General features: G+C 43.3%; 1 protein-coding gene across 12 annotated transcripts in view; it reads right to left on the reverse strand.

The window, feature by feature from the left end:
• The window catches only part of NEMP2 (nuclear envelope integral membrane protein 2), a 402,284-nt gene that overhangs the window by 12,943 nt on the left and 366,524 nt on the right, over positions 1-22,817 (reverse strand). For 5 of the 12 annotated variants that reach the window (XM_021076065.1, XM_021076062.1, XM_021076064.1 and 2 more), the window contains 3 exons: positions 22,599-22,672; positions 5,332-5,447; positions 50-281 (listed from right to left, as the gene is read on the reverse strand). In XM_021076065.1, the coding sequence (XP_020931724.1) occupies positions 50-281; positions 5,332-5,421 (322 nt within the window). In that variant the 5' untranslated portion in view covers positions 5,422-5,447; positions 22,599-22,672. Of the gene's footprint in view, positions 1-49; positions 282-5,331; positions 6,383-16,136; positions 18,981-22,598; positions 22,673-22,817 lie in introns of those variants that run through there. The other 7 variants (XR_002339400.1, XM_021076063.1, XR_002339398.1 and 4 more) reach the window with 6 other exon arrangements.

The following is a 22,817-nucleotide window of genomic DNA, read 5'->3' on the forward strand; positions in this document are numbered from 1 at the left end:
TTATTTAAATGTCATTCCAGAAAATCAAGTATAATAAAAACCAACTTACTGTTTCGATTCACACTTATTGTATAGATAAACATCTTCCTGGCAGGCTTCACAGAGAAGCACACAGTCTCCCCATATGGATTGATGGTTATGGTTATATCATTAGACTCCTTTGGTGTCCAAAAGTTATGAATCACACATTTGATAACAGACAGAATGGTTTCTGGGTACTGGCAATTATGTCTTTCCGTGATATACACAATACTGAGCAGGCCTGAGCTGGTAATTTTCACCTACAAAACAAGAACAAACAAATCCGCAAACACAGAAGTTAAAGCTTCTTATAAGCTTCTTAAAATCATGAGTAGAGGAGTAAAGAGAGCCAAAGGCTGGTTGGGTCAAGAACACTCAGATGTACTTGGTAACATTCTGATCCCAGGGACAGAGCTAGAGATCTGTGTTTAGTCAACACACACCTCAGCAGACACACTTTGGAAAGTCATCTTTCTCCCCCTAGGTTGTGGTTAACTCCCTCTTCCAGCAGGTGACCGTGGCCAAGGGACATGTAAAAAGGATTTGACAGCAAATAATAGGTGGCAAACTATTTGGTTATAAACATAAGGAGAATAGGGTTTATATCTCTACCATTTCTACTGTGACTGAGTCAAAGCATTTCTATCTCACATAGAAACATGTGAGAAAGCATTTCTTTCTTTTTTCTTTTTTTTTGTCTTTTGTCTTTTGTTGTTGTTGTTGTTGCTATTTCTTGGGCCGCTCCTGCAGCATATGGAGGTTCCCAGGCTAGGGGTCCAATCGGAGCTGTAGCCACCGGCCTACGCCAGAGCCACAGCAACGTGGGATCCGAGCCGCGTCTGCAACCTACACCACAGCTCACGGCAACGCCGGATCGTTAACCCACTGAGCAAGGGCAGGGACCAAACCCGCAACCTCATGGTTCCCAGTCGGATTCGTTAACCACTGCGCCACGACGGGAACTCCGAGAAAGCATTTCTATCTCACATAGAAACATGTGTTCAATTTCAGCTGAACATATGTGATTCAGACTCCTCTCACCATACCTTCTGAAGAGGAACCAGAACCCAACATCAGGTCCTACTCAAGTCTCACAGCAAAGAACCATGTACAACGCCAAGCAGATGATGACAGCCCTGGGATCACTAAAGGACAACTCTGCTGCTGCCTTTGTCCTTCTCTATTTTTCTTCTTTGTCCAAGGTCAGAGCAAGCCTGAAAAGGGGAGTAAGAGCACTGGCTCTGAATCTGGGGCAGCGAGTGATATAACCCACTCTCTACCTGTGCCCTACTTTTCTTGGACTTTAGTTCCTGGCTCACTGTTGCTCTCTCCCCAATACATCTTGCCTTTTTTTTTTTTTTTTTTTTGTCTTTTTAGGGCTGCACCCATGGCATATGGAGATTCCCATGCTAGGGGTCAAATCGGAGCTATAGCTGCTGGCCTACACCCATGCCACAGCAATGCCAGATCCAAGACGTGTCTGCAACCTACACCACAGCTCATGGCAATGCTAGATCCTTAACCCACTGAGCAAGGCCAGGGATTGAATCTGCATCTTAATGGATACTAGTCATATTTGTTTCCACTGAGCCACGACAGGAACTCCTACCCCTTCCTATTACACACATTAAACATACACAATACACACTCTAAACTCCTAATACCCTGCTCTCTTGGTTCCTTGAACTCCTCCCCTCTTATGCTCTTGTCCTCCAACCCACCTCAGCTCATCACTCCCACAGCCACACCCTACCTTGTCAGCCCCAAATACAGGCTGGATCTCATGCATCCCACTGGCTGACCACCACGTCCTACCTTCCCAGCATGCCCCCCTTAACCCTGACCATAGCAAGCACTGACCCCACCATGGATCAAGCATCTTTCCCACAGCTCCTCACCCTTGATGTTCTCAGCCCGTTCTTACAGCTAAGTTCCATGATCAATCATTAAAAACCATTCCCTTATATGAACCCTTAACTTGTTTGCACCCCTCTCAGTTACACTCACATGCAAAATCCAACCCTCCACCTATTCCACTTCTGCATCTGCACCACTCATCATGCTGAAGAAACTCAGAGTGCCCTCACTTCAATCCTGTATCTGTGAACCTCAAGTGGGACCTGAAAGCTGCTGGTCACCCTACCATACATTCCTATCTAGTCACTTTTCGGCTCTCTCCAACGGTGACCTCACAGCTTCTCCTCCCTTGATACCCCAACTCTTCCCCCTCCTCTCTCCTAGCTGATGATCCTTCCTACTTCACTGGGAACAGAAGACACTGGAAGAGAACCTGGATGGGCTCCCATCTCCACATCCACCCACCTGTCGCCATCTGCAGGCACACACTCTGCTTCTGGCCTGTGCATTTCCAGAGGAAATTTCTGCCAGAGAGGAGACTTACAGGCTCCTTTCTAAAGGCAAGCCCCCAACCAGTGCGCTGGATCCAATCCGCCTTTGCTACGCAAGGATATATCATCAGTGCTTCTTCCTGCTCCACTAGACCATTCCTAGCAGAATATAAACATGCTAGTATTTTTCCCATTTAAAGAACAACAACAAAAGACCTACTGACTCCTTTCCCTCCAGCTATCACCCCCTTTCCTTGTTTCCCAAAGCAATAGAATTCTTTTTAAAAGTTGCCATACCTACAGTCTCCAGTTCCTCTCCCCCACTTCTCTCTTTAGCCACTTTAATCAGGCTTTCATTCCTGAAGGGCTGCCTCTGACAAGGCCACCAGTGGCTTCCATGTTGCTAAAACTGAATGGTCGATTCATTCTCAGTCATCCTATCTGATCCCTCAACAGCCTCTGGCACCGCTCATCACTCCCTCCCTGCTGCTGCATTTCCTGGGGCTCCCTGGGCATCTCCTCCACTTGCTGCTCTTTCTCCCTGACCTCTTAATATCACACTGACACAAATTTAGTCATTGGTCCTCTCCTCTTCTCCATCTAAACTCATTCCTTTGCCTCATGGCTTTAAACACCATCTATAAATATGCATCACTGCTTATTTTTGCAAAAAGAAACACAGGAAAGCTTTATCGGAAACTAACAAGAGTGACTAGTAGATGGGTTGGGGAGGAATGGGTTCGAGGGATGAGGGGGTAACACTTCTCTGAGAACACCTTTGTGTAGAGATTTGACTTTTTAAGCCATAGTAATATTGTACATACTAAAAAATAATGACAATAAAATCATTATCAGGATGAGGATAAACTCTGAAGTAGAAACAAAAACAAATATATAGAAATGAATAATATAACCATACTGAAGGGGGATGGATAGGAACGAGTTAATCCAAGTTATCTTTTGAGCATGGTATTTAGACTGCAACCCCTCAAACTAAAGATAACACACATTGTAAATACTGAACTTGTTACTAGGTTTGTTTTTCACAACAGTATGGCTTAGCAATTCTGAAACTACTCTAGGATCAGGCAAGTAAATATATTGAGGACAATGGGAACCTGGTTCCTCATAATCAGAGAAAGGGAGTTACAAATATGGAAAGAAGAAAGACTAGAGTGAGCCCAGTGGTACTGGAGAGGTCAGAACTCATGATTTTTGATAGATAGGAAGAAGGAAGAAAGGAAGGAAGAAAGTGTACAGGAGTATGGGTGTGTATGTGTGTATATATACACATAGGACAGTGATTCCCTGCTAGTAGTGAACATACCTAACACTTAATGCTCCTTGGAAAAATGTATCACTCTGGAGCTGTGTCTAAGAAATTCCAGGATAATCCGGGGAATATCTTGTTTGCCAGGAGGTAAAGCACTCAAAGAATGACAGGCACAAGTTAAAGGACATAGGAGCTAGTTGCAAGGGGCTCCTACTGGCCAAATGTCAGACAATTTGAATACCAAAATAAATAATAAAAGTAACAAAGTGTACTCTAGCAAGTGAACTGGCAACCCATGAAACTATATGTATATAAACATGGGTAGGCAAAACTCTTGCTTATAGAAGAATGCCAATTAATGCAGAAGGAATAATGGAATTAGAAGGTCACTGCGTGATAAACATTGTGATAATATTGATCCAGGCAAGCATCATCAATGGAGGATAAAACAAGGGGGTGAAAGTCTGATGAGGAATAGAATACATACAGTTGCAAATTATCCCTCAAAATATTCATTCATTACAGAGGTGATAAGCCAGTTTACAGTGGTAAACCTGTAAATTGGCTTATCACCAATTTGATTACCTAAGTGATCAAAGTATATCATTAGTAATGGTACAAAGCAACATTACATGCACCCTGATGACAACGGCCTGGCTGATGGCCTTCCCTCAGCCAAGAACACTCTTTCCTCAAACACTCTGTTGGGTACCTCCCTCACTTCACTGAAATCTTACTCAAATGTCACCTTTTCAGTGAGAACTACCCTGACCACTCTTTTTAGTACTGCAACTTGCCCCCATCCCCCTCATTCCACTTGTCTTCCTCTACATTTTCTTTTTTCACAGCACTTACTGGTTTTATCATTTTCTTCTCTTTTACATTTATGTCTTACCCCACTCTACCCCCACCTCTGAAGAGTGTAAACATCACAGGAATAGGGATCTGTTTTGTTCATGATATATCCTAAGAGTCTGGAACAGTTCCTGATACTTAGTAGGTGCTCAATAAATATCTGTTAAATGTTGAATGACGGAAAGCACTAGGCTATTGAGAGGAACTACTATCTTGGCCATACCTGGGCTCAGAGGTAACTTCAGAATTTCTACATAGGAGGGTTTGAAAGAGCAATTATTTTGGAAAGTAGGCGAGAAGGCATTGTCTTGAGCCATATTTAAACTGAAAGCACATTACACTCAGTATATTTATTTGGAGGGGTTGGAGAAAGACTTATGAAAGAATATGGAGAATTAATGTTCCCTCTCACACCCTTCCCCTTGAACTACTGTGTGATCCCCCAGTCGCCTCATAGTGACACACAGCTCTATGTCATACAAGAGCTACTTCTACTCTTCTTTTTTTTTTTGTCTTTTTAGGGCTACACCCATGGCACATGGAGGTTCCCAGGCCAGGGGTCCAATCAGAGGTATAGCCGCTGGCCTACGCCACAGCCACAGCCACAGCAACGTGAGATCTGAGCCTCGTCTGCGACCTACATCACAGCTCACGGCAATGCCAGATCCTTAACCCACTGAGTGAGGCCAGAGATCGAATCTGCGTCCTCATGGATGCTAGTCAGGTTCATTAACTGCTGAGCCACAAAAGGAACTCCAAGAGCTACATCTACTCTTTAAAAAAGTACATTTTAACTCCCTGTTTCGAAGACATAATTTAAAAGTGGGCTCTTACCTGCACAGTTGACCAAATATACTTCCATTTCATTTGGGAATTTTGATTGTAGCAGTAACAGTCTGACTGAGAAGTTTTAATTAAATCCATTTCCTTCAAAGCTTTACACCTTGGAACTGAGAAATGGAAAAGGGAATATATTTCCTAAGTATATAACTCCCCAGAGTCTTCTTTCTTTTTTATTCACAGGAATAATGATAGTTGGTTACATTCTATGACCAGTAAATTCTTCTATGTGGTATTTGTAGCCCCTTGGTCTCTCCAACCTATCAGGAGACAGACAGAAAGATTACAGTCCAGTATCAATACTCTTATGACAAATGAAGGGACAGAGCACGTAAGAGCATGGAGAATAGGCACTTCTTCAATCCTGAAGGAGAGGACAAGGACTGAGGAAGGCTTTGCAGAAAGGCTGGAATGTGAGTGGAGCACTAAAGGATAGTCAGGGGCATGGAAACAGAAGTCAGGAGGTGGGGTGGGGGTGGCAAGTGTAGACAGAACCATAGAGAAGAGGGGAAATCATGGAAGTGGTTCAGCCATCCAGGAAGATAGGTGACATTTCAATACCTGCAGCTAGAGAATAAGCAGTGCTCACTATTACACTAAGGAGTGTGGACTTCATGCTGAAAGCAGAGTAAGCATCAAAGACTTAAGCAGGAACTGTTAACATTCAAAAGGGTTTAACTGAAGGAATTCAGGGAAGGTGTGGGCAGGGTTAATGCATTAACGTCAAGGACAATAAGGAACTGTGAAGTTCCCCTGGCAGCAACAAGAGTGGAAACCCTTTAAAGCCCCAAGTCCTGGAGTTCCCACTTGGCGCAGTAGTTAACAAATCCAACTAGGAACCATGAGGTTGCGGGTTCGGTCCCTGCCCTTGCTTAGTGGGTTAACAATCCGGCGTTGCTGTGAGCTGTGGTGTAGGTTGCAGACGCGGCTCGGATCCCACGTTGCTGTGGCTCTGGCGTAGGCCAGCGGCTACAGCTCCGATTGGACCCCTAGCCTGGGAACCTCCATATGCCGCGGGAGCGGCCCAAGAAATAGCAAAAAGACAGATTGGAAAAAAAAAAAAAAAAAGCCCCAAGGCCTGCAATGGCCAAGGAAGGACCCTGCTGTTACTGGAGCTGGGAGGACAGTGGTCTAAGGGACCGTAATCTGCCAGAACTTCAGGGCATGCTCTCTCCTGTCCCCCCATCACTGCCTCTCATTGTCCAAACCAAATGGGGAGACAGAGGGCAAACCAGGGGCCAGCTTCCCGGCATTGAGCAGGGGAGAGAAGGCAGAGGACGGATCTGAGGGCAGACAGAATAACCAGCTCAATCAGGAAGGGACAGGAACACAGTTGTGTCTTACAAAGAGCATTCTACAAGCCATGTGAAATGTAAGACAGGTGGGTGAGAAGAAGACAGAAAGCAGAAGGACTGTCGTAGAGGCTCCCAAAGTATCTAAACAAGAAATGAACTCAGGAGGGAGAAAGAACAGATTAGAGAGCGCTGAAGAAGTGGAATCAACAGACTTGGAGATCCACAGATGACCAGAAAGTTCTGGTGAGGAGTTCCCGTCGTGGCGCAGTGGTTAACGAATCCGACTAAGAACCATGAGGTTGCGGGTTCGGTCCCTGCCCTTGCTCAGTGGGTTAACGATCCGGCGTTGCCGTGAGCTGTGGTGTAGGTTGCAGACGCGGCTCGGATCCCACGTTGCTGTGGCTCTGGCGTAGGCCGGTGGCTACAGCTACAATTCAGCCCCTAGCCTGGGAACCTCCATATGCTGCAGGAGCGGCCCAAGAAATAGCAACAACAACAACAACAAAAAAAAGACAAAAAGACCAAAAAAAAAAAAAAGAAAGTTCTGGTGAGTGGGGAGATGGTGAGGCCCTCTACCCAGAAATCCTGGAGAAGCAAGCAAGCTTGTGCAGGGAAAAGGAAATGAGTTCCATCTTGGACATAATGATTGTTGGTAGGACTAGGTGAAGATAGGTCTGTTGGAAACAGATATAGTACATATATAAGTGTGTGTGTTCTATGTGATGCATAAAGAAATTATATGATATATAGTATGTAATATACAATACAATGTAAGACAGTATAATATATAGAGGAAAAGAGAAGACAGGTACTGCGTCATATACGGTAAATATACTAAGTGCCACAAGAAAATTATAAAGAAATGGTGTGCATTTTATTCTGTGGCTACTGCTTTATCTGAATTTAAAATGAAGTGAGATAAAAGTCATAATTCTTCTGGACCCAAGAAAGGGTGTCACCACTGCATCTGTCAAATATAAAAGAATAGGGAATGCTCCTGGGCACACAAAGAAACAGGCCTTACACCCAACCCTCAATTCCTCTCAGAAGAATGTGGTCAGCTGTTTCTCCAGAAAAACCTGAAATGAAGCTAGAACAACCTGCTACACCAAATTGGGAAAGGATTGGGTAACCAGGAATAAATAGTGACAATTACATCCATCTAGGGAATAATACAGATTAAGCCCAGATAGGTCCCTGCCTGGCTAGAAACATCCTTAGCAATAAGCTGGAGAAAAGTGAAGGCAGATACTGTGAATGCCACCACCTCCAAAAATACAGTCGCATAAAAGTCAGGATTCTTGGGTGGTGGCACAAAAGCAGGAAAATTACACAAGGATCCAGTACCCTCCACTGTGATGCTGTGAAACCATTTAATTTTTTTTTTTTTTTTTTTTGCTTTTTTGGGCCGCTCCTGTGGCATATGGAGGTTCCCAGGCTAAGGGTCCAATCAGAGTCAGAGCTGCCAGCCTATACCACAGCCACAGCAATGCAGGATCCGAGCCATATCTGCAACCTACACCACGGCTCACGGCAACGCCAGATCCTTAACCCACTGAGTGAGGCCAGGCATGGAACCCGAAACCTCATGGTTCCTAGTCAGATTCGTTTCTGCTGTGCTACGACGGGAACTCCTAATCTTTACACTTAACAATGTGATACATATGTTTTTAAATATACCAAGACGTTTGCAGAGTTTGAGAGTCTGAGATGCAAATATAAGAACCTAGGTTAAGAGGTACATCTCAAAAAGGCACGAGGAGGAAGCTCCAGAGGCTCTCTGTCAAATATAGGATATAAAAATTAAAAATGCTGGAGTTCCCGTTGTGGCGCAGTGGTTAACGAATCCGACTAGGAACCATGAGGTAGCGGGTTCGATCCCTGCCCTTGCTCAGTAGGTCAAGGTTCCAGCATTGCCGTGAGGTGTGGTGTAGGTCGCAGACGCGGCTCAGATCCTGCATTGCTGTGGCTCTGGCGTAGGCTGGCAGCTACAGCTCCGATTTGACCCCTAGCCCGGGAATCTCCATATGCCGCGGGAGCGGCCCAAGAAAAGGCGAAAAGACAAAAAAAAAAAAAAAAAGCATTCTTCCATGGTCTGTTTATACACAAGAGCCAAAAGGAAAATGCACAACAGTGTTACAAACACACAAAGCAACGGATGCTGAAGTGCCTTCTTGGGTATAACTGAGGTGCAAATGACTCCTGGCCACAAGGCTGCACAAGGGAGGGGGCACTTCCAGGACATCAAGAGGCTGCAGCTGGCCCTAGAAAAGATGAATGTCAAAGGAGGCAGTGGGGATCCTGGAAGAGTCTGAGTGGCTGTGATGAGAACACGGGACACACATAAAAAGCCCTCAGCTAGTGAGCAACAGAGGCAGCATCAGAAGGAGGGGTCCCGGCCGCATCCCATAGCCCCCTGTGGGCTCTCTGAGCAGGAACAGGGTGAAATCTGGCAGCTCGAGTTGAGAGCCTTGTGCTAGAGTCCCCAGTAAAAGCAGGGATTCCTACCCATGGCTGGGAAGGGAGCACACTCTGGCAGGGCAGGTGAAGACATGAGGTCTGAGGTTTGCAGACCCTAGCTGCCCATACCATTATCAGAAAGTTAACTACAGCCCGTTCTTTCTTTATAGTTACTCCTAATACCACATGTGCTCACTGCTAGGGGCTTCTCCTGTGGTCCCTCCCTGTAGCCTTTCTCCCAGATGGTTCCACTATTTCAAGCGCTGAATCAATTCTCATTAAGAAGAGTGAACTACCCTCTCATTAGTGGTCTTGAGGTCAGAGATAGATGGGCCCCTGGGCTGAGAACAGCTGGGACTTGGTAGGCTAAGTACACTGGGCCTTGCTTCTCTTTGACCCATCAAGCAGAATGCAAATGGCAGGAGCTGAGATTTGCTGGAGTGAAAAGATGACCACATCAATCACTCCTGAGGTCAAGGAGACTTCCTCAACTCTACATGTGTAGAAAACCCCCTAGGTGTCAAAAAGGGAGGGGGGCTAGGCCCTAACATGTCCCGATAACCATCCTATAACCCTTTGCTCTGGAATCCATCTTGGCCAAAAGATGTGCATGCATATTAGGAAGGGTCCTGGGTCCGATCAGGTGTGAGAAATAAAACAAGGTAATTGGCCAAAGGAAAATAAAGACCCAGAAGAACTGTGCCATATAAGTGATTTAAATCACCTCGCTGGCGTGCTCCTCATTGAGGGGGACACCTGGGCCCACACTCCTCCTTTGGGTGTGTATTACTGCTTTGCTTCTGCCTTAGATACACAAACTACTTTTCTGTGTGCTCTCCCACATGTTTCACTATGCTTCTAACAATGAACTTCCTTTTTCACAGTCTTTGCCTCCATGAAACTTTTCTGCTTTCAACAGGGGGCAAGAATCAGGGCAATTCTGCTTTTAGCCTCTAGCTAGTCTAGCAGCTAGGATTCCTGATTTTCACCCAGGCTGCCCAGGTTCAATTCCTGAGCAGAGAATTAAGAGCTCACTCCAAACCATCACTTGCTGCCGTCTCTCGAAATCAGCCTGAGGAAGCATCCTCTTTGGGGCCTGAGCTTTGCAAACAAAGGCCACCTTCCAATAAGGTTTTTTTTTCCATTTGTCCCCAAGACATATGAACTCACTCTCCCTTCCAAGGACCAGGTATTTCTGACCCTCTCTCCTGCTTGGCTTCTCCAGCCACATTAACCTTCCTGTTCTCTAGACGCTGAGCCACCCCTGCCTCAAGCTTTCCTACATACTTTTTCTTCCACTTACAGCCCACTTTTCTCGGATAGTGACAGAGCTTGCTCCTTCTGAGAGAAAATATGCTTGCTCAAATATCACCTTCTCAGGAAGGCCTTTTCTGACCCCACTGTCAAAGATTTTGAAACCAAACTTATGCTTACAAAAAGGAAAACATGGCGGAAGGGATGTTAGGAGGTTGGGATTAGGATATACTTGCTACTATAAATAAAACAGGTAAGTAACAAGGACCTACTGTATAGCACAGAGTAATCTACTCAATACTGTGTAATAACCTATACAGGAAAAGAATCTGAAAAAGAATGGATATATGAATGGATTTACTTTGCTGTACACCTGAAACTAACAACTCTGTAAGTCAACTACACTGCAATACAATTAAAATATAATGGCACCCTCTAGCCTCCTTCACCCACTTTCTTCTTATGCTGCTTTATTTATCTCCTCTTCATATTACCTATGCGTTTTTTAGTGTATACTCTCTCCATGAAGCTAGAAACACGGCATGTTCATTATTGCTATCTTTAAATATTTAAAGCATTTAAATTTTTTTTTTTTTTTTTTTTTTGGTATTTTTGCCATTTCTTGGGCCGCTCCTGCGGCATATGGAGGTTCCCAGGCTAGCGGTCAAATTGGAGTTGTAGCCGCCGGCCTACACCAGAGCCATAGCAATGCAGGATCTGAGCAGCATCTGTGACCTACACCACAGCTCACGGCAACGGTGGATCCTTAACCCATGAAACAAGGGCAGGGATTGAACCCGCAACTTCATGGTTCCTAGTAGGATTTGTTAACCACTGAGCCACAACGGAAACTCCTTAAATATTTGTTTTTTATGTGTGTGTTGTAACTTGAGAGGACTGGTGGGTTACTGGCATGCACAGCTGAGCCAGTGGAAGCCTGGCCAGTGCCAGTCAGCACCATAAAAGGAGATGCGCTCTGTATTCCCCTTGGAACCATCTGATGCTGGATGCCTGTCCAGCCTGTGCCATTGCTATCCCACCTGTAGGACCTGCAGGCCACACCCCCCTTACCCTACTCCACCATCAATGTACCCCCCTAAACTAGAGGGTGGAGAGCTGTAACCCCTAACATCCCTTTGGCTGGGAACCCGCTCCTCTCTCCTCACTGGGTAGAGGAAGGCAGGGAGAAGCAGAGGTGGCAATCAGCTTGTTTATGTTGTACTTTGAATGGTACATCAGTGTATTCTGTTGGGGGGACCTCCCAGTTGGAAGAAAAGAACTTGCTTGGATTTCAACTTGGTCTTCAACTAGATTAAGTACAGATAGAGGTAAGTTGCTCTATTGATATCCACTGAAACACTACTAAAAGCATGTTGCAAACTGTCTCCTCTGGAATTCTCCTGAGTGGCCTTTGGCTTTAAGAGATGAAGTTCATGTTAAATTCACACAATACGTGAGACATTATAGGCAAGATGTTAGCATTTCACGGTGTCCTCTGGCTGCCCTCATTGTTATTGCCTGTCTCCTGAGGTGAATGCATCTCAGTCAACCCACACAGGAATTCGTAACTATCTAAGGAACTAGAAACTCAGAGCCACAAGAAACCACATCCCTAGCTCCAAGTGAACTCATGTGTCTTAAGCCATGGGCTCGTTGGGCTAGTATAAGACAGTGACTTTCACAATCAAGATTGTTATCGCAGCTGGCCTACAGCCTTCCTAGAGAGATTCAGATCTTTTAATCTTAGATTGTGTATAAAGGTGATGTCTTTCCCAGGCCTCCCCTCCCTTCAGGAATCTTCTTCCAGAGCCATTTCTTTGTTCAGTTTCTACTTCCCCTATCTCCACCTGAGGGTGGGAAAGAGCGTTTTGCTGAGAAGTCAAGCTGGCTACATTTCTACCACCTGCCCAAGCCCTGACCCCGAAAGCTCAGAGGCCGCTGGCCGGTCTGCAGGCGCCACTTACTTAACGCAGCCTCAGTCTCTGCTGGTTCACACCTGGTGGTAGAGATGGGTACATCCAAATATATCACAGTAGCAACATTACTTACAATGAGATCCAGAAACCGCAGGAGAAGTTCTAGGGATGTAGTAACAATCATTCATTTGGTCAGAAGGGACCACACCTGTGCAGGGAGAACCACTGCTTCCCCCTGGAAGGGAAATCTGTCTCCTCCGCAGACAGTGCCCCCAGAACCCAGGTATTCACTTCCTCAAACCTGATTCAGATCAGGAGAATAATCTGCAAGGGTGGGCTACGCCAGCTCGGCCTCATTTCCCAAGCACTTAGGAGTCCCTGCAGGACCAGCCCTGAATGCCATCCTCACTACAGCTACCCCAGCAAGGCCACAGAGCAAGCACGGCCCTCCTTAGCTCCCTGCAGTCCTCCAAAGGCTCTCTCGAACCTTTCAATAAACTTGACTTCCAGAAAACAGTGTATGTCTGGACAGTTGTGCCCAAACTGCTAAAACGAAGCACAATCATTTATATTATCGAAAGATTTGAGGAGTTTCCTTCGTGGCTCAGTGGTTAATGAACCCAACTAGGATCCATGAGGATGTGTGTTCAATCCCTGGCCTCAATCAGTGGATTAAGGATCCGGCGTTGCTGTGAGCTGTGGTGTAAGTTAGCAGATGTGGTTCAGACCCCAGTTGCTGTGGTGTAGGCCGGCACCTGTAGCTCTGATTTGACCCCTAGCCTGAGAACTTCCCCAAGCTGTGGGTGCGGCCCTAAAAAGCAAAAAACAAACGAACAAACAAAAGATTTGAGTCAGGGTTAACTTCACCACTGAGATCCCATTTTAAATGCCACTCAATTTGAAAATATTCAGTGAATCTAATGTTAGGACTACATACTACATAGTTTAAAAAGAGACAGCTGCATATCATCTGCTTTAATTAAAAATAACGCCTTTGTACTACTTTTGTCATGTATTAGTTTTCCTAAATGTATAAAGATATACTTGTTAAAAGAGTTTCATCAGACATAAGGTAAAAATATTCACTCAAAACTTCAGAAAAGGTCAGGTAGTACTTAAATCTACTTATAGAATATGCTAAAAATAAAAATCACAAACACTTTTCAAATCTTAGATCTTAAACAATCTTCAACATAAAAATATTTCAGCAATGTTCCTTCTGAAAATTTAACCTTACAGGGCCCTTATGGGGAAAAAATATCTTCAGATGAAATTAAAACAGAATAATAAAATCACTTACTAAATGAGATTGCCACTTTCTCCATTTGGCCTATATAATTGCTTTTCTTTGGGGATAAGGAAGCGGAGGGAGAAAACAAAAAGCAACAAATCATCTGGGAGCTCAAAAGGAGGAAGGATTTTTCTTGGGTATTATTGCATAAATTCATTTTTAAAGGAGTTAACATGTAATATCAAAGTTACAAAGGTAATGTCTCTATTAACCCCAGTTGTTTTTCTAACCTGGTTTGAATATGAATCTTGAGTTTCATTTACAAAGAGAATGAAACTGAAACTACCACATGCACATTCAGGTCTGATTTTTAACACCAAGTATTGATTTTCTTCTCTACAGATGAATTTGAAAGCTGTAGTTTAAAATGGCCTATTGATATTGTTCAATCCTGGAAATTCACTGCAGTAGCCTGAATGTTATCTCAGGACATGGTTTCTAGGGAAACCACTGGTTGCAAGCTATGGGTGACTCTAGGCTTGAAGTTTCTCTTCCTCTCAGCCCAGACAACTGCCTGCTTCTCCTATATCAACTGCCTCTGTTCCAAAAAGGGTGACACAAAGCTGGCCTCAGTCTGAATGGTCTCCATTCCACGGAAGGGTACGTGCTCAAGGTAAAATTTTAGAACAGGAGGTATCACCTAATCCAAACCTAACATTATAGTTGGGCCTTATTTTATGAAAGGAAGTACCAGCTGTTTGATCTCAGGCTTCCTCATAAAAACGCAGACTTTCAGAGCAGCAATGGTTCTCAGACCTAGCCTAGTCCAGAGGCTCCAACGCCAGAGGTGTCACTGGCACACCACAGGATCCAGGGTGCTTCACTATCTGAGTTGTAAAGCCCATTTGGAATGGCAAGTGCTGCTTTAAAGCTATAAAAATTGCCATTTTTCTTAGCTCTGGGCTAGAATTTTATCAATTCAGTGGGCATCCTGCATGCCTCAGGCAGAAGAGAAGCACTTATGTATGATTTAATTAAAATAAAAAATTGACGTTAACACTAAATGTGGTAACATAAAAACTTGAAAAACATTGAGTTCACTGAGGCAAATAAAAGTAAGGAAAATATTGGAGACTATTCAGGAACAGAACATCTTGATTTTACTGATGAGAAACTATAGCCCATAAAGATTACGTGCCTGGACCAAGGTAATTCTACAAGTGGGTGGCTGAAGGTAATGACTGAACTAAAAATCAAGGTTCTGGATATTGGTCCGGGACTAAAATTTTCTGGCTGCCACCATGGTCAGAAACCCTCTTTCTTAGATCTGTGATTTATTTTTTCATCAGTATATACTGGTTATATTTCTTACTACCAAGTCTTTGTTTCCTCATCTGTAAAACGGATATAAAAATGATACCTACCCCGTAGGGCTACTATGGGTATTAAATAATATAATATAGCTAAAGTCCTTTTAACACTGCCTAGCACATAGTAAACAGTCAACAAATGTCTGTTCACTGAAAACTGGTCTAGAACAGTCCCCAAAGGCACACCTCACTGCAAGATTTCCGTGAGTTGGCAGTTCCAGCTGAATCTGATAACTGCCTTCATCCTTAGACAAAGACTCTTAATTTTCTTGGGAGGGAGAAGGTGTGCCCAGCTAAAAGCCCACACTTGGTTGCCTCCCTGCAACCAAAGGTGGGCAATGAGATGAAAAGAAGTTAGTGAAGAGAGATTCCAGGAACTCTTTCAAAAGATTTTATGGGGGAAAAAAAAATGAAATAGGAATGTTAAATTCATAGCAAATTAGCAGAAGTCCTGGAGTTAGAATTCCAGTCTAGTTTCCCAGCCCTGCTGTGCCAGTATCTTGAAGCACTCCACAGATAGCCCTTAACACCACTGTGAGCAAGCAGCTACCATTTGTTTCCTATGTACCAGGCATGTGCACACAATAAACATCACAATTATCCTGTGAAATACTATCATCCGTGTGATCACTAGCATCACTCTCTCAAAGTCAGTCACCGAGCCAGTCAGGGCAAGGGAATTTCAATCGAATTCTAAAGCCGAAGCTCTTACCTTCTCTAACCCTGAGTCTAAAGTTATAGCTAGATGAATAATAACGTTTTCGATCCATCAGCTTGGATCGAAAACGTTATTATTCATCTAGCTATAACAGCTGATGTGCTATACAAAAGCCCTGTGCTGAAAGTCAGGAAACCAGGATCATCTGTACCAGTGACTATATGCGTGATCCCTGAACAAATGAAAACTTCTCTGGGTTTTAGTTGCTACTTCTGTAAAATGAGAGAACTGGGCCAGTTGCTTCTAATCCTAAAATTATAGCGTCCAAGTGCCCGCAAAAACCAGGGAAGCCCAAAGAGGCGGGAAGGGAGACTGGGCCTGGCCCGCGCGCAGGCTGCGCTCGCGGAAGGAGCAGTCCGCCGAGCAGAGTAAAGCACCCAACTCCCGGGGCCTGGCAGCAGGGGCGAAGGGAGCTTGGTCGCCAGCCCCGGAACCGGAGGCGAAGAGCAGTAAAGGAGACCGAGGGGAAAAGTGAGACAGGGCGGGGGAAAGCGGGAGAGGAAAGGCGGGGAGCCAGGGAGCGTGCGCGCGCCCGCCGCCCGTGCCCGCGGTTACCTGACAACGCTGCCGCTGCTGACGCCGCCTCCTCCTCCTCCCCGCGCGCCGCGCCCCCGGACGGCACGGCCAGAGGAGGCAGCCAGAGAAGCAGCCAGCACGTCCCTGGGAACGGCCGCATCCTGCCAGGGGGTTAGCTGCGCGCGGCCCGAGCACTGGGGGGGTGAGGGTTGGGGTGGGAAGGTGAAGGGGGCGCTCGGCCGAGAGGAGCAGAAATGGCGCGGGGCCCAGGAAGAGACCAGGGCTCGGGGAGGCCTGCGCGGCAACTGCAGAAGTCCCGCCTCACCTCGCAAAGGGAAGAGCCAGCAGCGGTCGGCGAGCGCCCGCCCTCTCTCCCGGCCCCTCCTGCCTCCGGGCCCCGCCCCGTCCTGCCCCGGAGCCTGAGCCCGGGGTAACTCTGGAGGTTGTAGGGAGGAGGGGTCCCTTCCTCTGTGAATTGTGCCTAAACTTTCCTGGCCCGTGACCTGCGGGGTTTTAGGGCTTAGTTTTCAGTGTGCTGGTGAGGACAGCCCAGGAAGGCGAAGGCCCTTCAGCAACCCCCTTTTTAGAAATAAAATCAGTTTATTTTTTCTCGTTTGTAACAGCAACAAATTGTCGATTTGGTTGCTTAACAGCATTGACTTCACGTTTCAGATGAAAGAGCATGCAAAACGTTCCCTAAACAATATAACATATTCCTCAAAATTAGCTTGTGTGTATGTGTGTTTTTTTAAAAAGATAGGGAGAACAGATTGGTGGTTGCCAGAGGGAGGGGATGGGGAGGTGAGAGAACTGGGTGGAGGTGGTCAAAAGGTGCAGACTTCTAGTTGTAAGATAAATAAGTAAGTAAGTTCTGGGGTTGTAAAGGGGACTAAAGTCAGCAATATTGTAACTGGAGTTCCTTTCCCGGTGAAGCGGAAACCAATCTGACTAGGAATCATGAGGTCTGGCTTCGATCCCTGGCCTCGCTCAGTGGATTAAGGATCCGTCTTGTTGTGAGCTGTGCTGTAGGCCGGTAACTCCAATTGGACCCCTAGCCTGGGAAGCAAACAAAACAAAAATAAAACAAAACCCCAGTACCGTAATGCATATTTTAAAGTGTTGATCTTAAAAGTTCTCATAAAAAAATGTCTGGAAATGGATGTTAAACGTACGATATTTGCTATATATATATATATATATATATATATATACACACACACACACACACACACATCATATTGTACCCCTGAAACATACAATATTATATGTCAGTTTTATCTCAGTAAAACAGAAAAAATATCTTAAATGGCTTTAATATTGATAATTAATTCAGAACTTGTAGTCTTAAATACTATTTACAGTACTTTTTTTCTTTCTTTCTGTTCTTTTTTATTTTTAAAGCATAGACCCTCCTCAAGCCCCTGGGAACCCACTAATGTGATTCAGTATTTCATATTAAACATTCACTAGAACTAAAGGTCATTTCCTCTTTTCTAATTTTGGGCTTCTGGTAAGGTACAGAGAAGGTTCAGAGAATCCATTTGTGACAGAAATCATCCTCTAAAAATAACTCAGCCTCATTTTCCCCAAAGGTTTGAGTAGAACTCACTAGACTTTCCCTGGCTTCAAAGTAAGATTTAACCAACTGCCTTCAAACCCTTGGTGCCATGTGTACACCCATAATGTCTTTTAGAACATTCAGAAATCTTCTAAAGTACTCTTGAGGGGGATGATTTTGACAAATAAACTGTCATTATGTGAACTCTCACCTTGTCTGACCTTGTAAACTATCTCCAGAGAAGTGGCAGAGCCCCGGATTCCAGTGTGAGGTGTGCACTTGCCTCTTGCACAACTATTTTTTCCTAGTTAATGTTCATTTTGATTTAGTTTAATTTTGAATGGCACTACGAAACATGGTTAAGAGAAACAGGTATATTCTTGAATGACAAATGTGTTTTCCTACATCTGTATCTGGTAGAGAAATAAAAGAGTAAGCAGTGTATTAAATTAATATTTAAAGTGCTATTCATGTAGCATTTCCTTAATAAATATCTTTAGCTTTTTAGTAAAGAAGCTAAAACAAAATACCACATTTTTCTCTATAGGACAGCAATAAATATTTTCCCAGAGTTAACAGAATCTTAGAAGGCAACAGTTCTGTCATTGGAGGACAAATATGAAATCACACCTAACCTTCCCAAACTTCTCCCTCTATGAAAACCTTAAGTCACTGGGAGAGGGGGAGAAAATACCAACACCAAAAGAGCCCTGCTTCTGGAGGAGAGAAAGAAGTACAAACTCTCACCCCCTCAAGAGGAGCAACAGGAAACAACGGGGCTCAGTGTCCTAAAATGACATAAAGTAGAGGTTGGCAACTGCTGGGAAACCCAGTTTCACTCAAGACACCCCACAGATACAAGGCAGGATTTGGCAGCAATGGGTAAGAGTGGCAGAAATACTGAGGAACACCCACCTTTAAGGCTCAGGTAACGGGACGCAACTAAGACCAGGGGTATAGAAAAACCCTCTTGCCCTACTACAAGCCAAGCACCAGTAACAAATGACATTAGTGTCTGCTGAGGAGGAAAAAGGGTGTGAGGAGAAATCCCTCCATAATAGAGGATGCAAAGACTGCTGAAAGCTGAGGGATACTGTGAGAAATTCTCCAGCGCTCCAGGCCCCACACTGCAAGAGGTAATACCAGAAGAACTTGATTCCCATGGTATAACAAGGGTAATGTTAATAAGAAAATCCAAACTCAACTCAACTCTTGATTAGATTGATTCAATCACCCATATTATTAAAGAAGAAGAGGTATGCACATTTCTGGTTATAAATATTATTTACCAGAGTTCCTGTTGTGGTTCAGCAGTAACGAATCCAACTAGTATCCATGAGGATGGTAGGTTCAATCCTGGCCTTTCTCAGTGTCTTAAAGATCTGGTGTTGCTGCGGCTGTGATGCAGGCCAACAGCTTCAGCTCTGATTTACCCATAGCCTGGGAACCTCCATATGCTATGGGTGTGGCCCAAAAAAGACAAATATATGTATATGTATATATATACATATATATATATACACACACACACACATATATATATATAAGTTACCTCAGTCTTTACTGTTTTTTTAATGATATTCATCACTCAATCAAAAATTAAAAGACACTCAAAAAAGCAGGAGAAAAACCCATTATCAAAGAGTTAAAGGATGGAGTTCCTGTAGTGGCTCAGTAGTTAATGAACCGGACTAGTATCCATGAGGATGCAGGTTGGATCCCTGACCTTCCTCAATGGGCTGGGAATCTGGTGTTGCTGTGAACTGTGATGTAGGTTGCAGACATGGCTCAGATCCAGCATTGCTGTGGCTGTGGTATAGGCCGGAAGCTGCAGCTCCAATTCAACCCCTAGCCTGGGAACCTCCACATGCCATGGACATGGCCCTAAAAAGACAAAAGAAAGAAAAAGGAAAAAAAAAAAAAAAGCTAAAGGAATCAACAGAACAAGATTCATATATGACCCAGATGTTGGAGTATGATTAATATGTTAAAGGATCTAGTGGAAAAGGTGGACAATGTGTGTGAACATATAGGAAATTTCAGCAGAGAGATGAAAATTATTAAAAACGTGAAATGGAAATGCTAGAAATTGAAAGCACATTATTAGAGATGAAGAATTACTCAATATATTTCTCAGAAGACTGGAAATAGCTGAAGAAAGAACCAGTGAACTTGAATATAGGTAAGTAGAAATAATCTACCTATAGTGAAATACAAGGAAAGAAAAGAATTTTTTAAAAGAATCAGAGTAATTTTTGGAGTTACTGCTGTGGTGCAGTGGGTTAAAGCTCCAGTATTGCCACAGCTGTGGTGTTGGTCACAGCTGCAGCTAGGATTTGATTCCTGGCCTGGTAACTTCCATATGCCATGGGTGCAGCAAAAAAGAAAAAAAAAAAAAAAAAAAAAAAAAAAAAAGAGCATTCAAGATCTGTAAGCCAATATCAAGTAGTTTAACAAACATAATTGGAGTCCCAGAGGAAGGGAGAGGAAGGATGAGGCAGGGGAAATATTTAGGACATAAAGCCGAGAATGTCCCCAAATTAATGAAAACAGAAGATAAAAAGAAAAGCTTGAAGGCAGCAAGAGAAAACTGACACCTTGCAAATGAGAGATACAGCAGGCTTCTTGTCAGAAACCATGCAAGCCAGAAGATAATGGAGTGACATCTTTGAAGTAGTGGAAGAAAAAAATACTATCAATCCAGAATTCAATTACAATATCTTTAAAAAAAATGAAAGCAAATGAAGCTTTTTTTTTTTCATTTCCAGCAGCAAAAAGTTGCAATTCATTATGAGATTTATTTGTAGAATTAAAATGAAAGACAACAATACCACAAGTGATGAGAGGAAAGAAAGTATGCTCTCAAAAGTTCTTTTACAACACTTAAAGTTATATAACAGTGCTTGAAGTTAGACTGTGATAAATCAAATGTATATATTGTAAACCTTAGAGCAAACACTAAAATCTTTTAAAAAGAGGTATAACCAATAAGTCAATAGTAGATATAAAATGGGACAATACGTAATGCAAAAGAAAGCAAGAATACAGGGGAAAAAAGACAAAGAAAAAAATTGACAAATAGAAAACAACTTAAAAATAGCAAATTTAAATCCAACCATATCAATAATTACATTAAATATAAATGGTCTCAATGCCCAAAAGGCAGTCATTGTCAGACTGAATTAACAAGCAAAAGCTTATTTATATGCAATTTACTTGAAATATACCTTAAGTATAAATATAAAGATAAATAGGTTAAAAAGAAAAGGGTGGGGAAAGATATGCCATAAAAACACCAATCAAAAGAAAGCTGAATGGCTAAATTAATATCGGACAAAGTATACTACAGAACAAGGACTATTACCAGTAAATCAGTAGGTGTGGGGTCGGGCCTGAGATTTTGCATTTCTTACAAACTCCCTGGTAGTCTGAAGACCATACCTTTAGCAGTAAGTCCTTAGAACACTAGATCCATAGATAAATTGGCAGATGGAAGGATTTCAAGATCAAATAGGCTGAAATATATAGCTTATTATACTATCCCCCTTAGATGTTCACAATTTGTAAATAGCACATTAAATACTTTAAAATTCTAGTGGTAAAGAAATTTTAGTAGGCAGCCTTGAGGATGGTCTGCAACGATCCTCCATCCTCCTCCTATTTCTTGGTATTCGTGCCTTCGTGTAATCCCTCCTCTTAAGTGTGGGCTGGAAATACTGACTTGCTTCTTTGGTGAGATGTTAAGATTAGGTTATTAAAAAGACTGTGTCTTGCATCTTAGGTGCTCTCTCTCACTCTCTCTGGGATCACTCTCACTGGGGAAGCCAGCTGCCATGCTGTGAGGCAGCCCTGTGGGTAGATCCAGGTGAATGAGCAGATCTTCCCCGACAGAACTTTGAGGTGACTGCAGTACTGGCAGATACCATGACTGCAGCCCTGGAGAGATCCTGAGCCAGAACCGCCTAATTAAGTTGCTCCTATATTGCTGACCCTCAAAAATTATGAGATACTAAATGTGTATTATTTCCACCTGCGAAGACTGTTATGCAGCAATAGATATAATATCAATAATATAATAATGATATTATATAATAATAATAACAAACTAATGAAAAACCAGTTTAACTTTCCCTACCTAGTGTTTAGAGCCAAAGATTAGTTTTTACCCTATTGATGCTGTGTTGTTTCCATAACAATCTCTCTTTGTGTTGAGGAATTCTGGAAGAGAATTTGGTTTGTGCACACACTCCACCAAAATTTAAGCCTGACAATTATTTTTCCCAAATAAAATCTAATAACATCCCACACAAAGTTCAGAAAACACTATACTTAATCTTTAGTAAAGTCTTATTTCAAAGTAAAATTTCAGCTGTATAAAGAGTTTTAGAATACTTAGGCCAAAGTGTTAAAGGTGTTAACAGGTGGGTACCACACCTAAGCTTTATGTGACACTGGCAGTGAGGCAAAAGAGAAAATAGACACCAAGGGACCATGAAGAAAAAAACACAGGAAAACAGGAAGTGGTCATATTTAGGAAGATTCTTAGGTCCTTTGATATCCTCATGGAACATCCCACCCTTCTTAGGAGAAGCAGATGGGATTAAAGATCTGTGATCAGTGCAGTCTATTGTTCTTAAAGCACATCGGCATTTGAGTGCCTCTTTCTAGGGGATAAACTATACAGATTAAACAAACCAAAACCAAAACCAAAGACCATATAAACAGGACCCCTGTCGAATCTTCTTTTCAAAGCCACCTGTGGTATCATGCAGGTCTGCTTTCTATCTTTCTATTAGAAAACAGAGACTATCTTTTCTGAGTCAGTGAGGTGACCAAGTTGGAGTCAGGGTCACTGGTAAACTTGCCCAGGTAATATAAGAGAATTGTAAGCACACACATTTTTACACCAAAAGAGATGCTTGAAAAAGGACAAAAGTCATTACCTCTTTAAAGAAGGTGTCCAATTGTGCCTACAGATTTTAGCTGTGAACTTCTGGTAAACACCTCATGTCCATCTCTAAAAGAGAATGAAGCATTGCCGCTTAGTGGATCTGAATCTCACAGATTGGGATGAAGATGGCACTCTTGCCAAAATGTGAGCCATATGGATAATATGTAAATGTTTAGCATTGTGAATGCAGATGCCCAGGACATAGCCTCTA

Source organism: Sus scrofa, chromosome 15, assembly GCF_000003025.6.
Source record: "Sus scrofa isolate TJ Tabasco breed Duroc chromosome 15, Sscrofa11.1, whole genome shotgun sequence".
NCBI classification, from domain to species: domain Eukaryota; kingdom Metazoa; phylum Chordata; class Mammalia; order Artiodactyla; family Suidae; genus Sus; species Sus scrofa.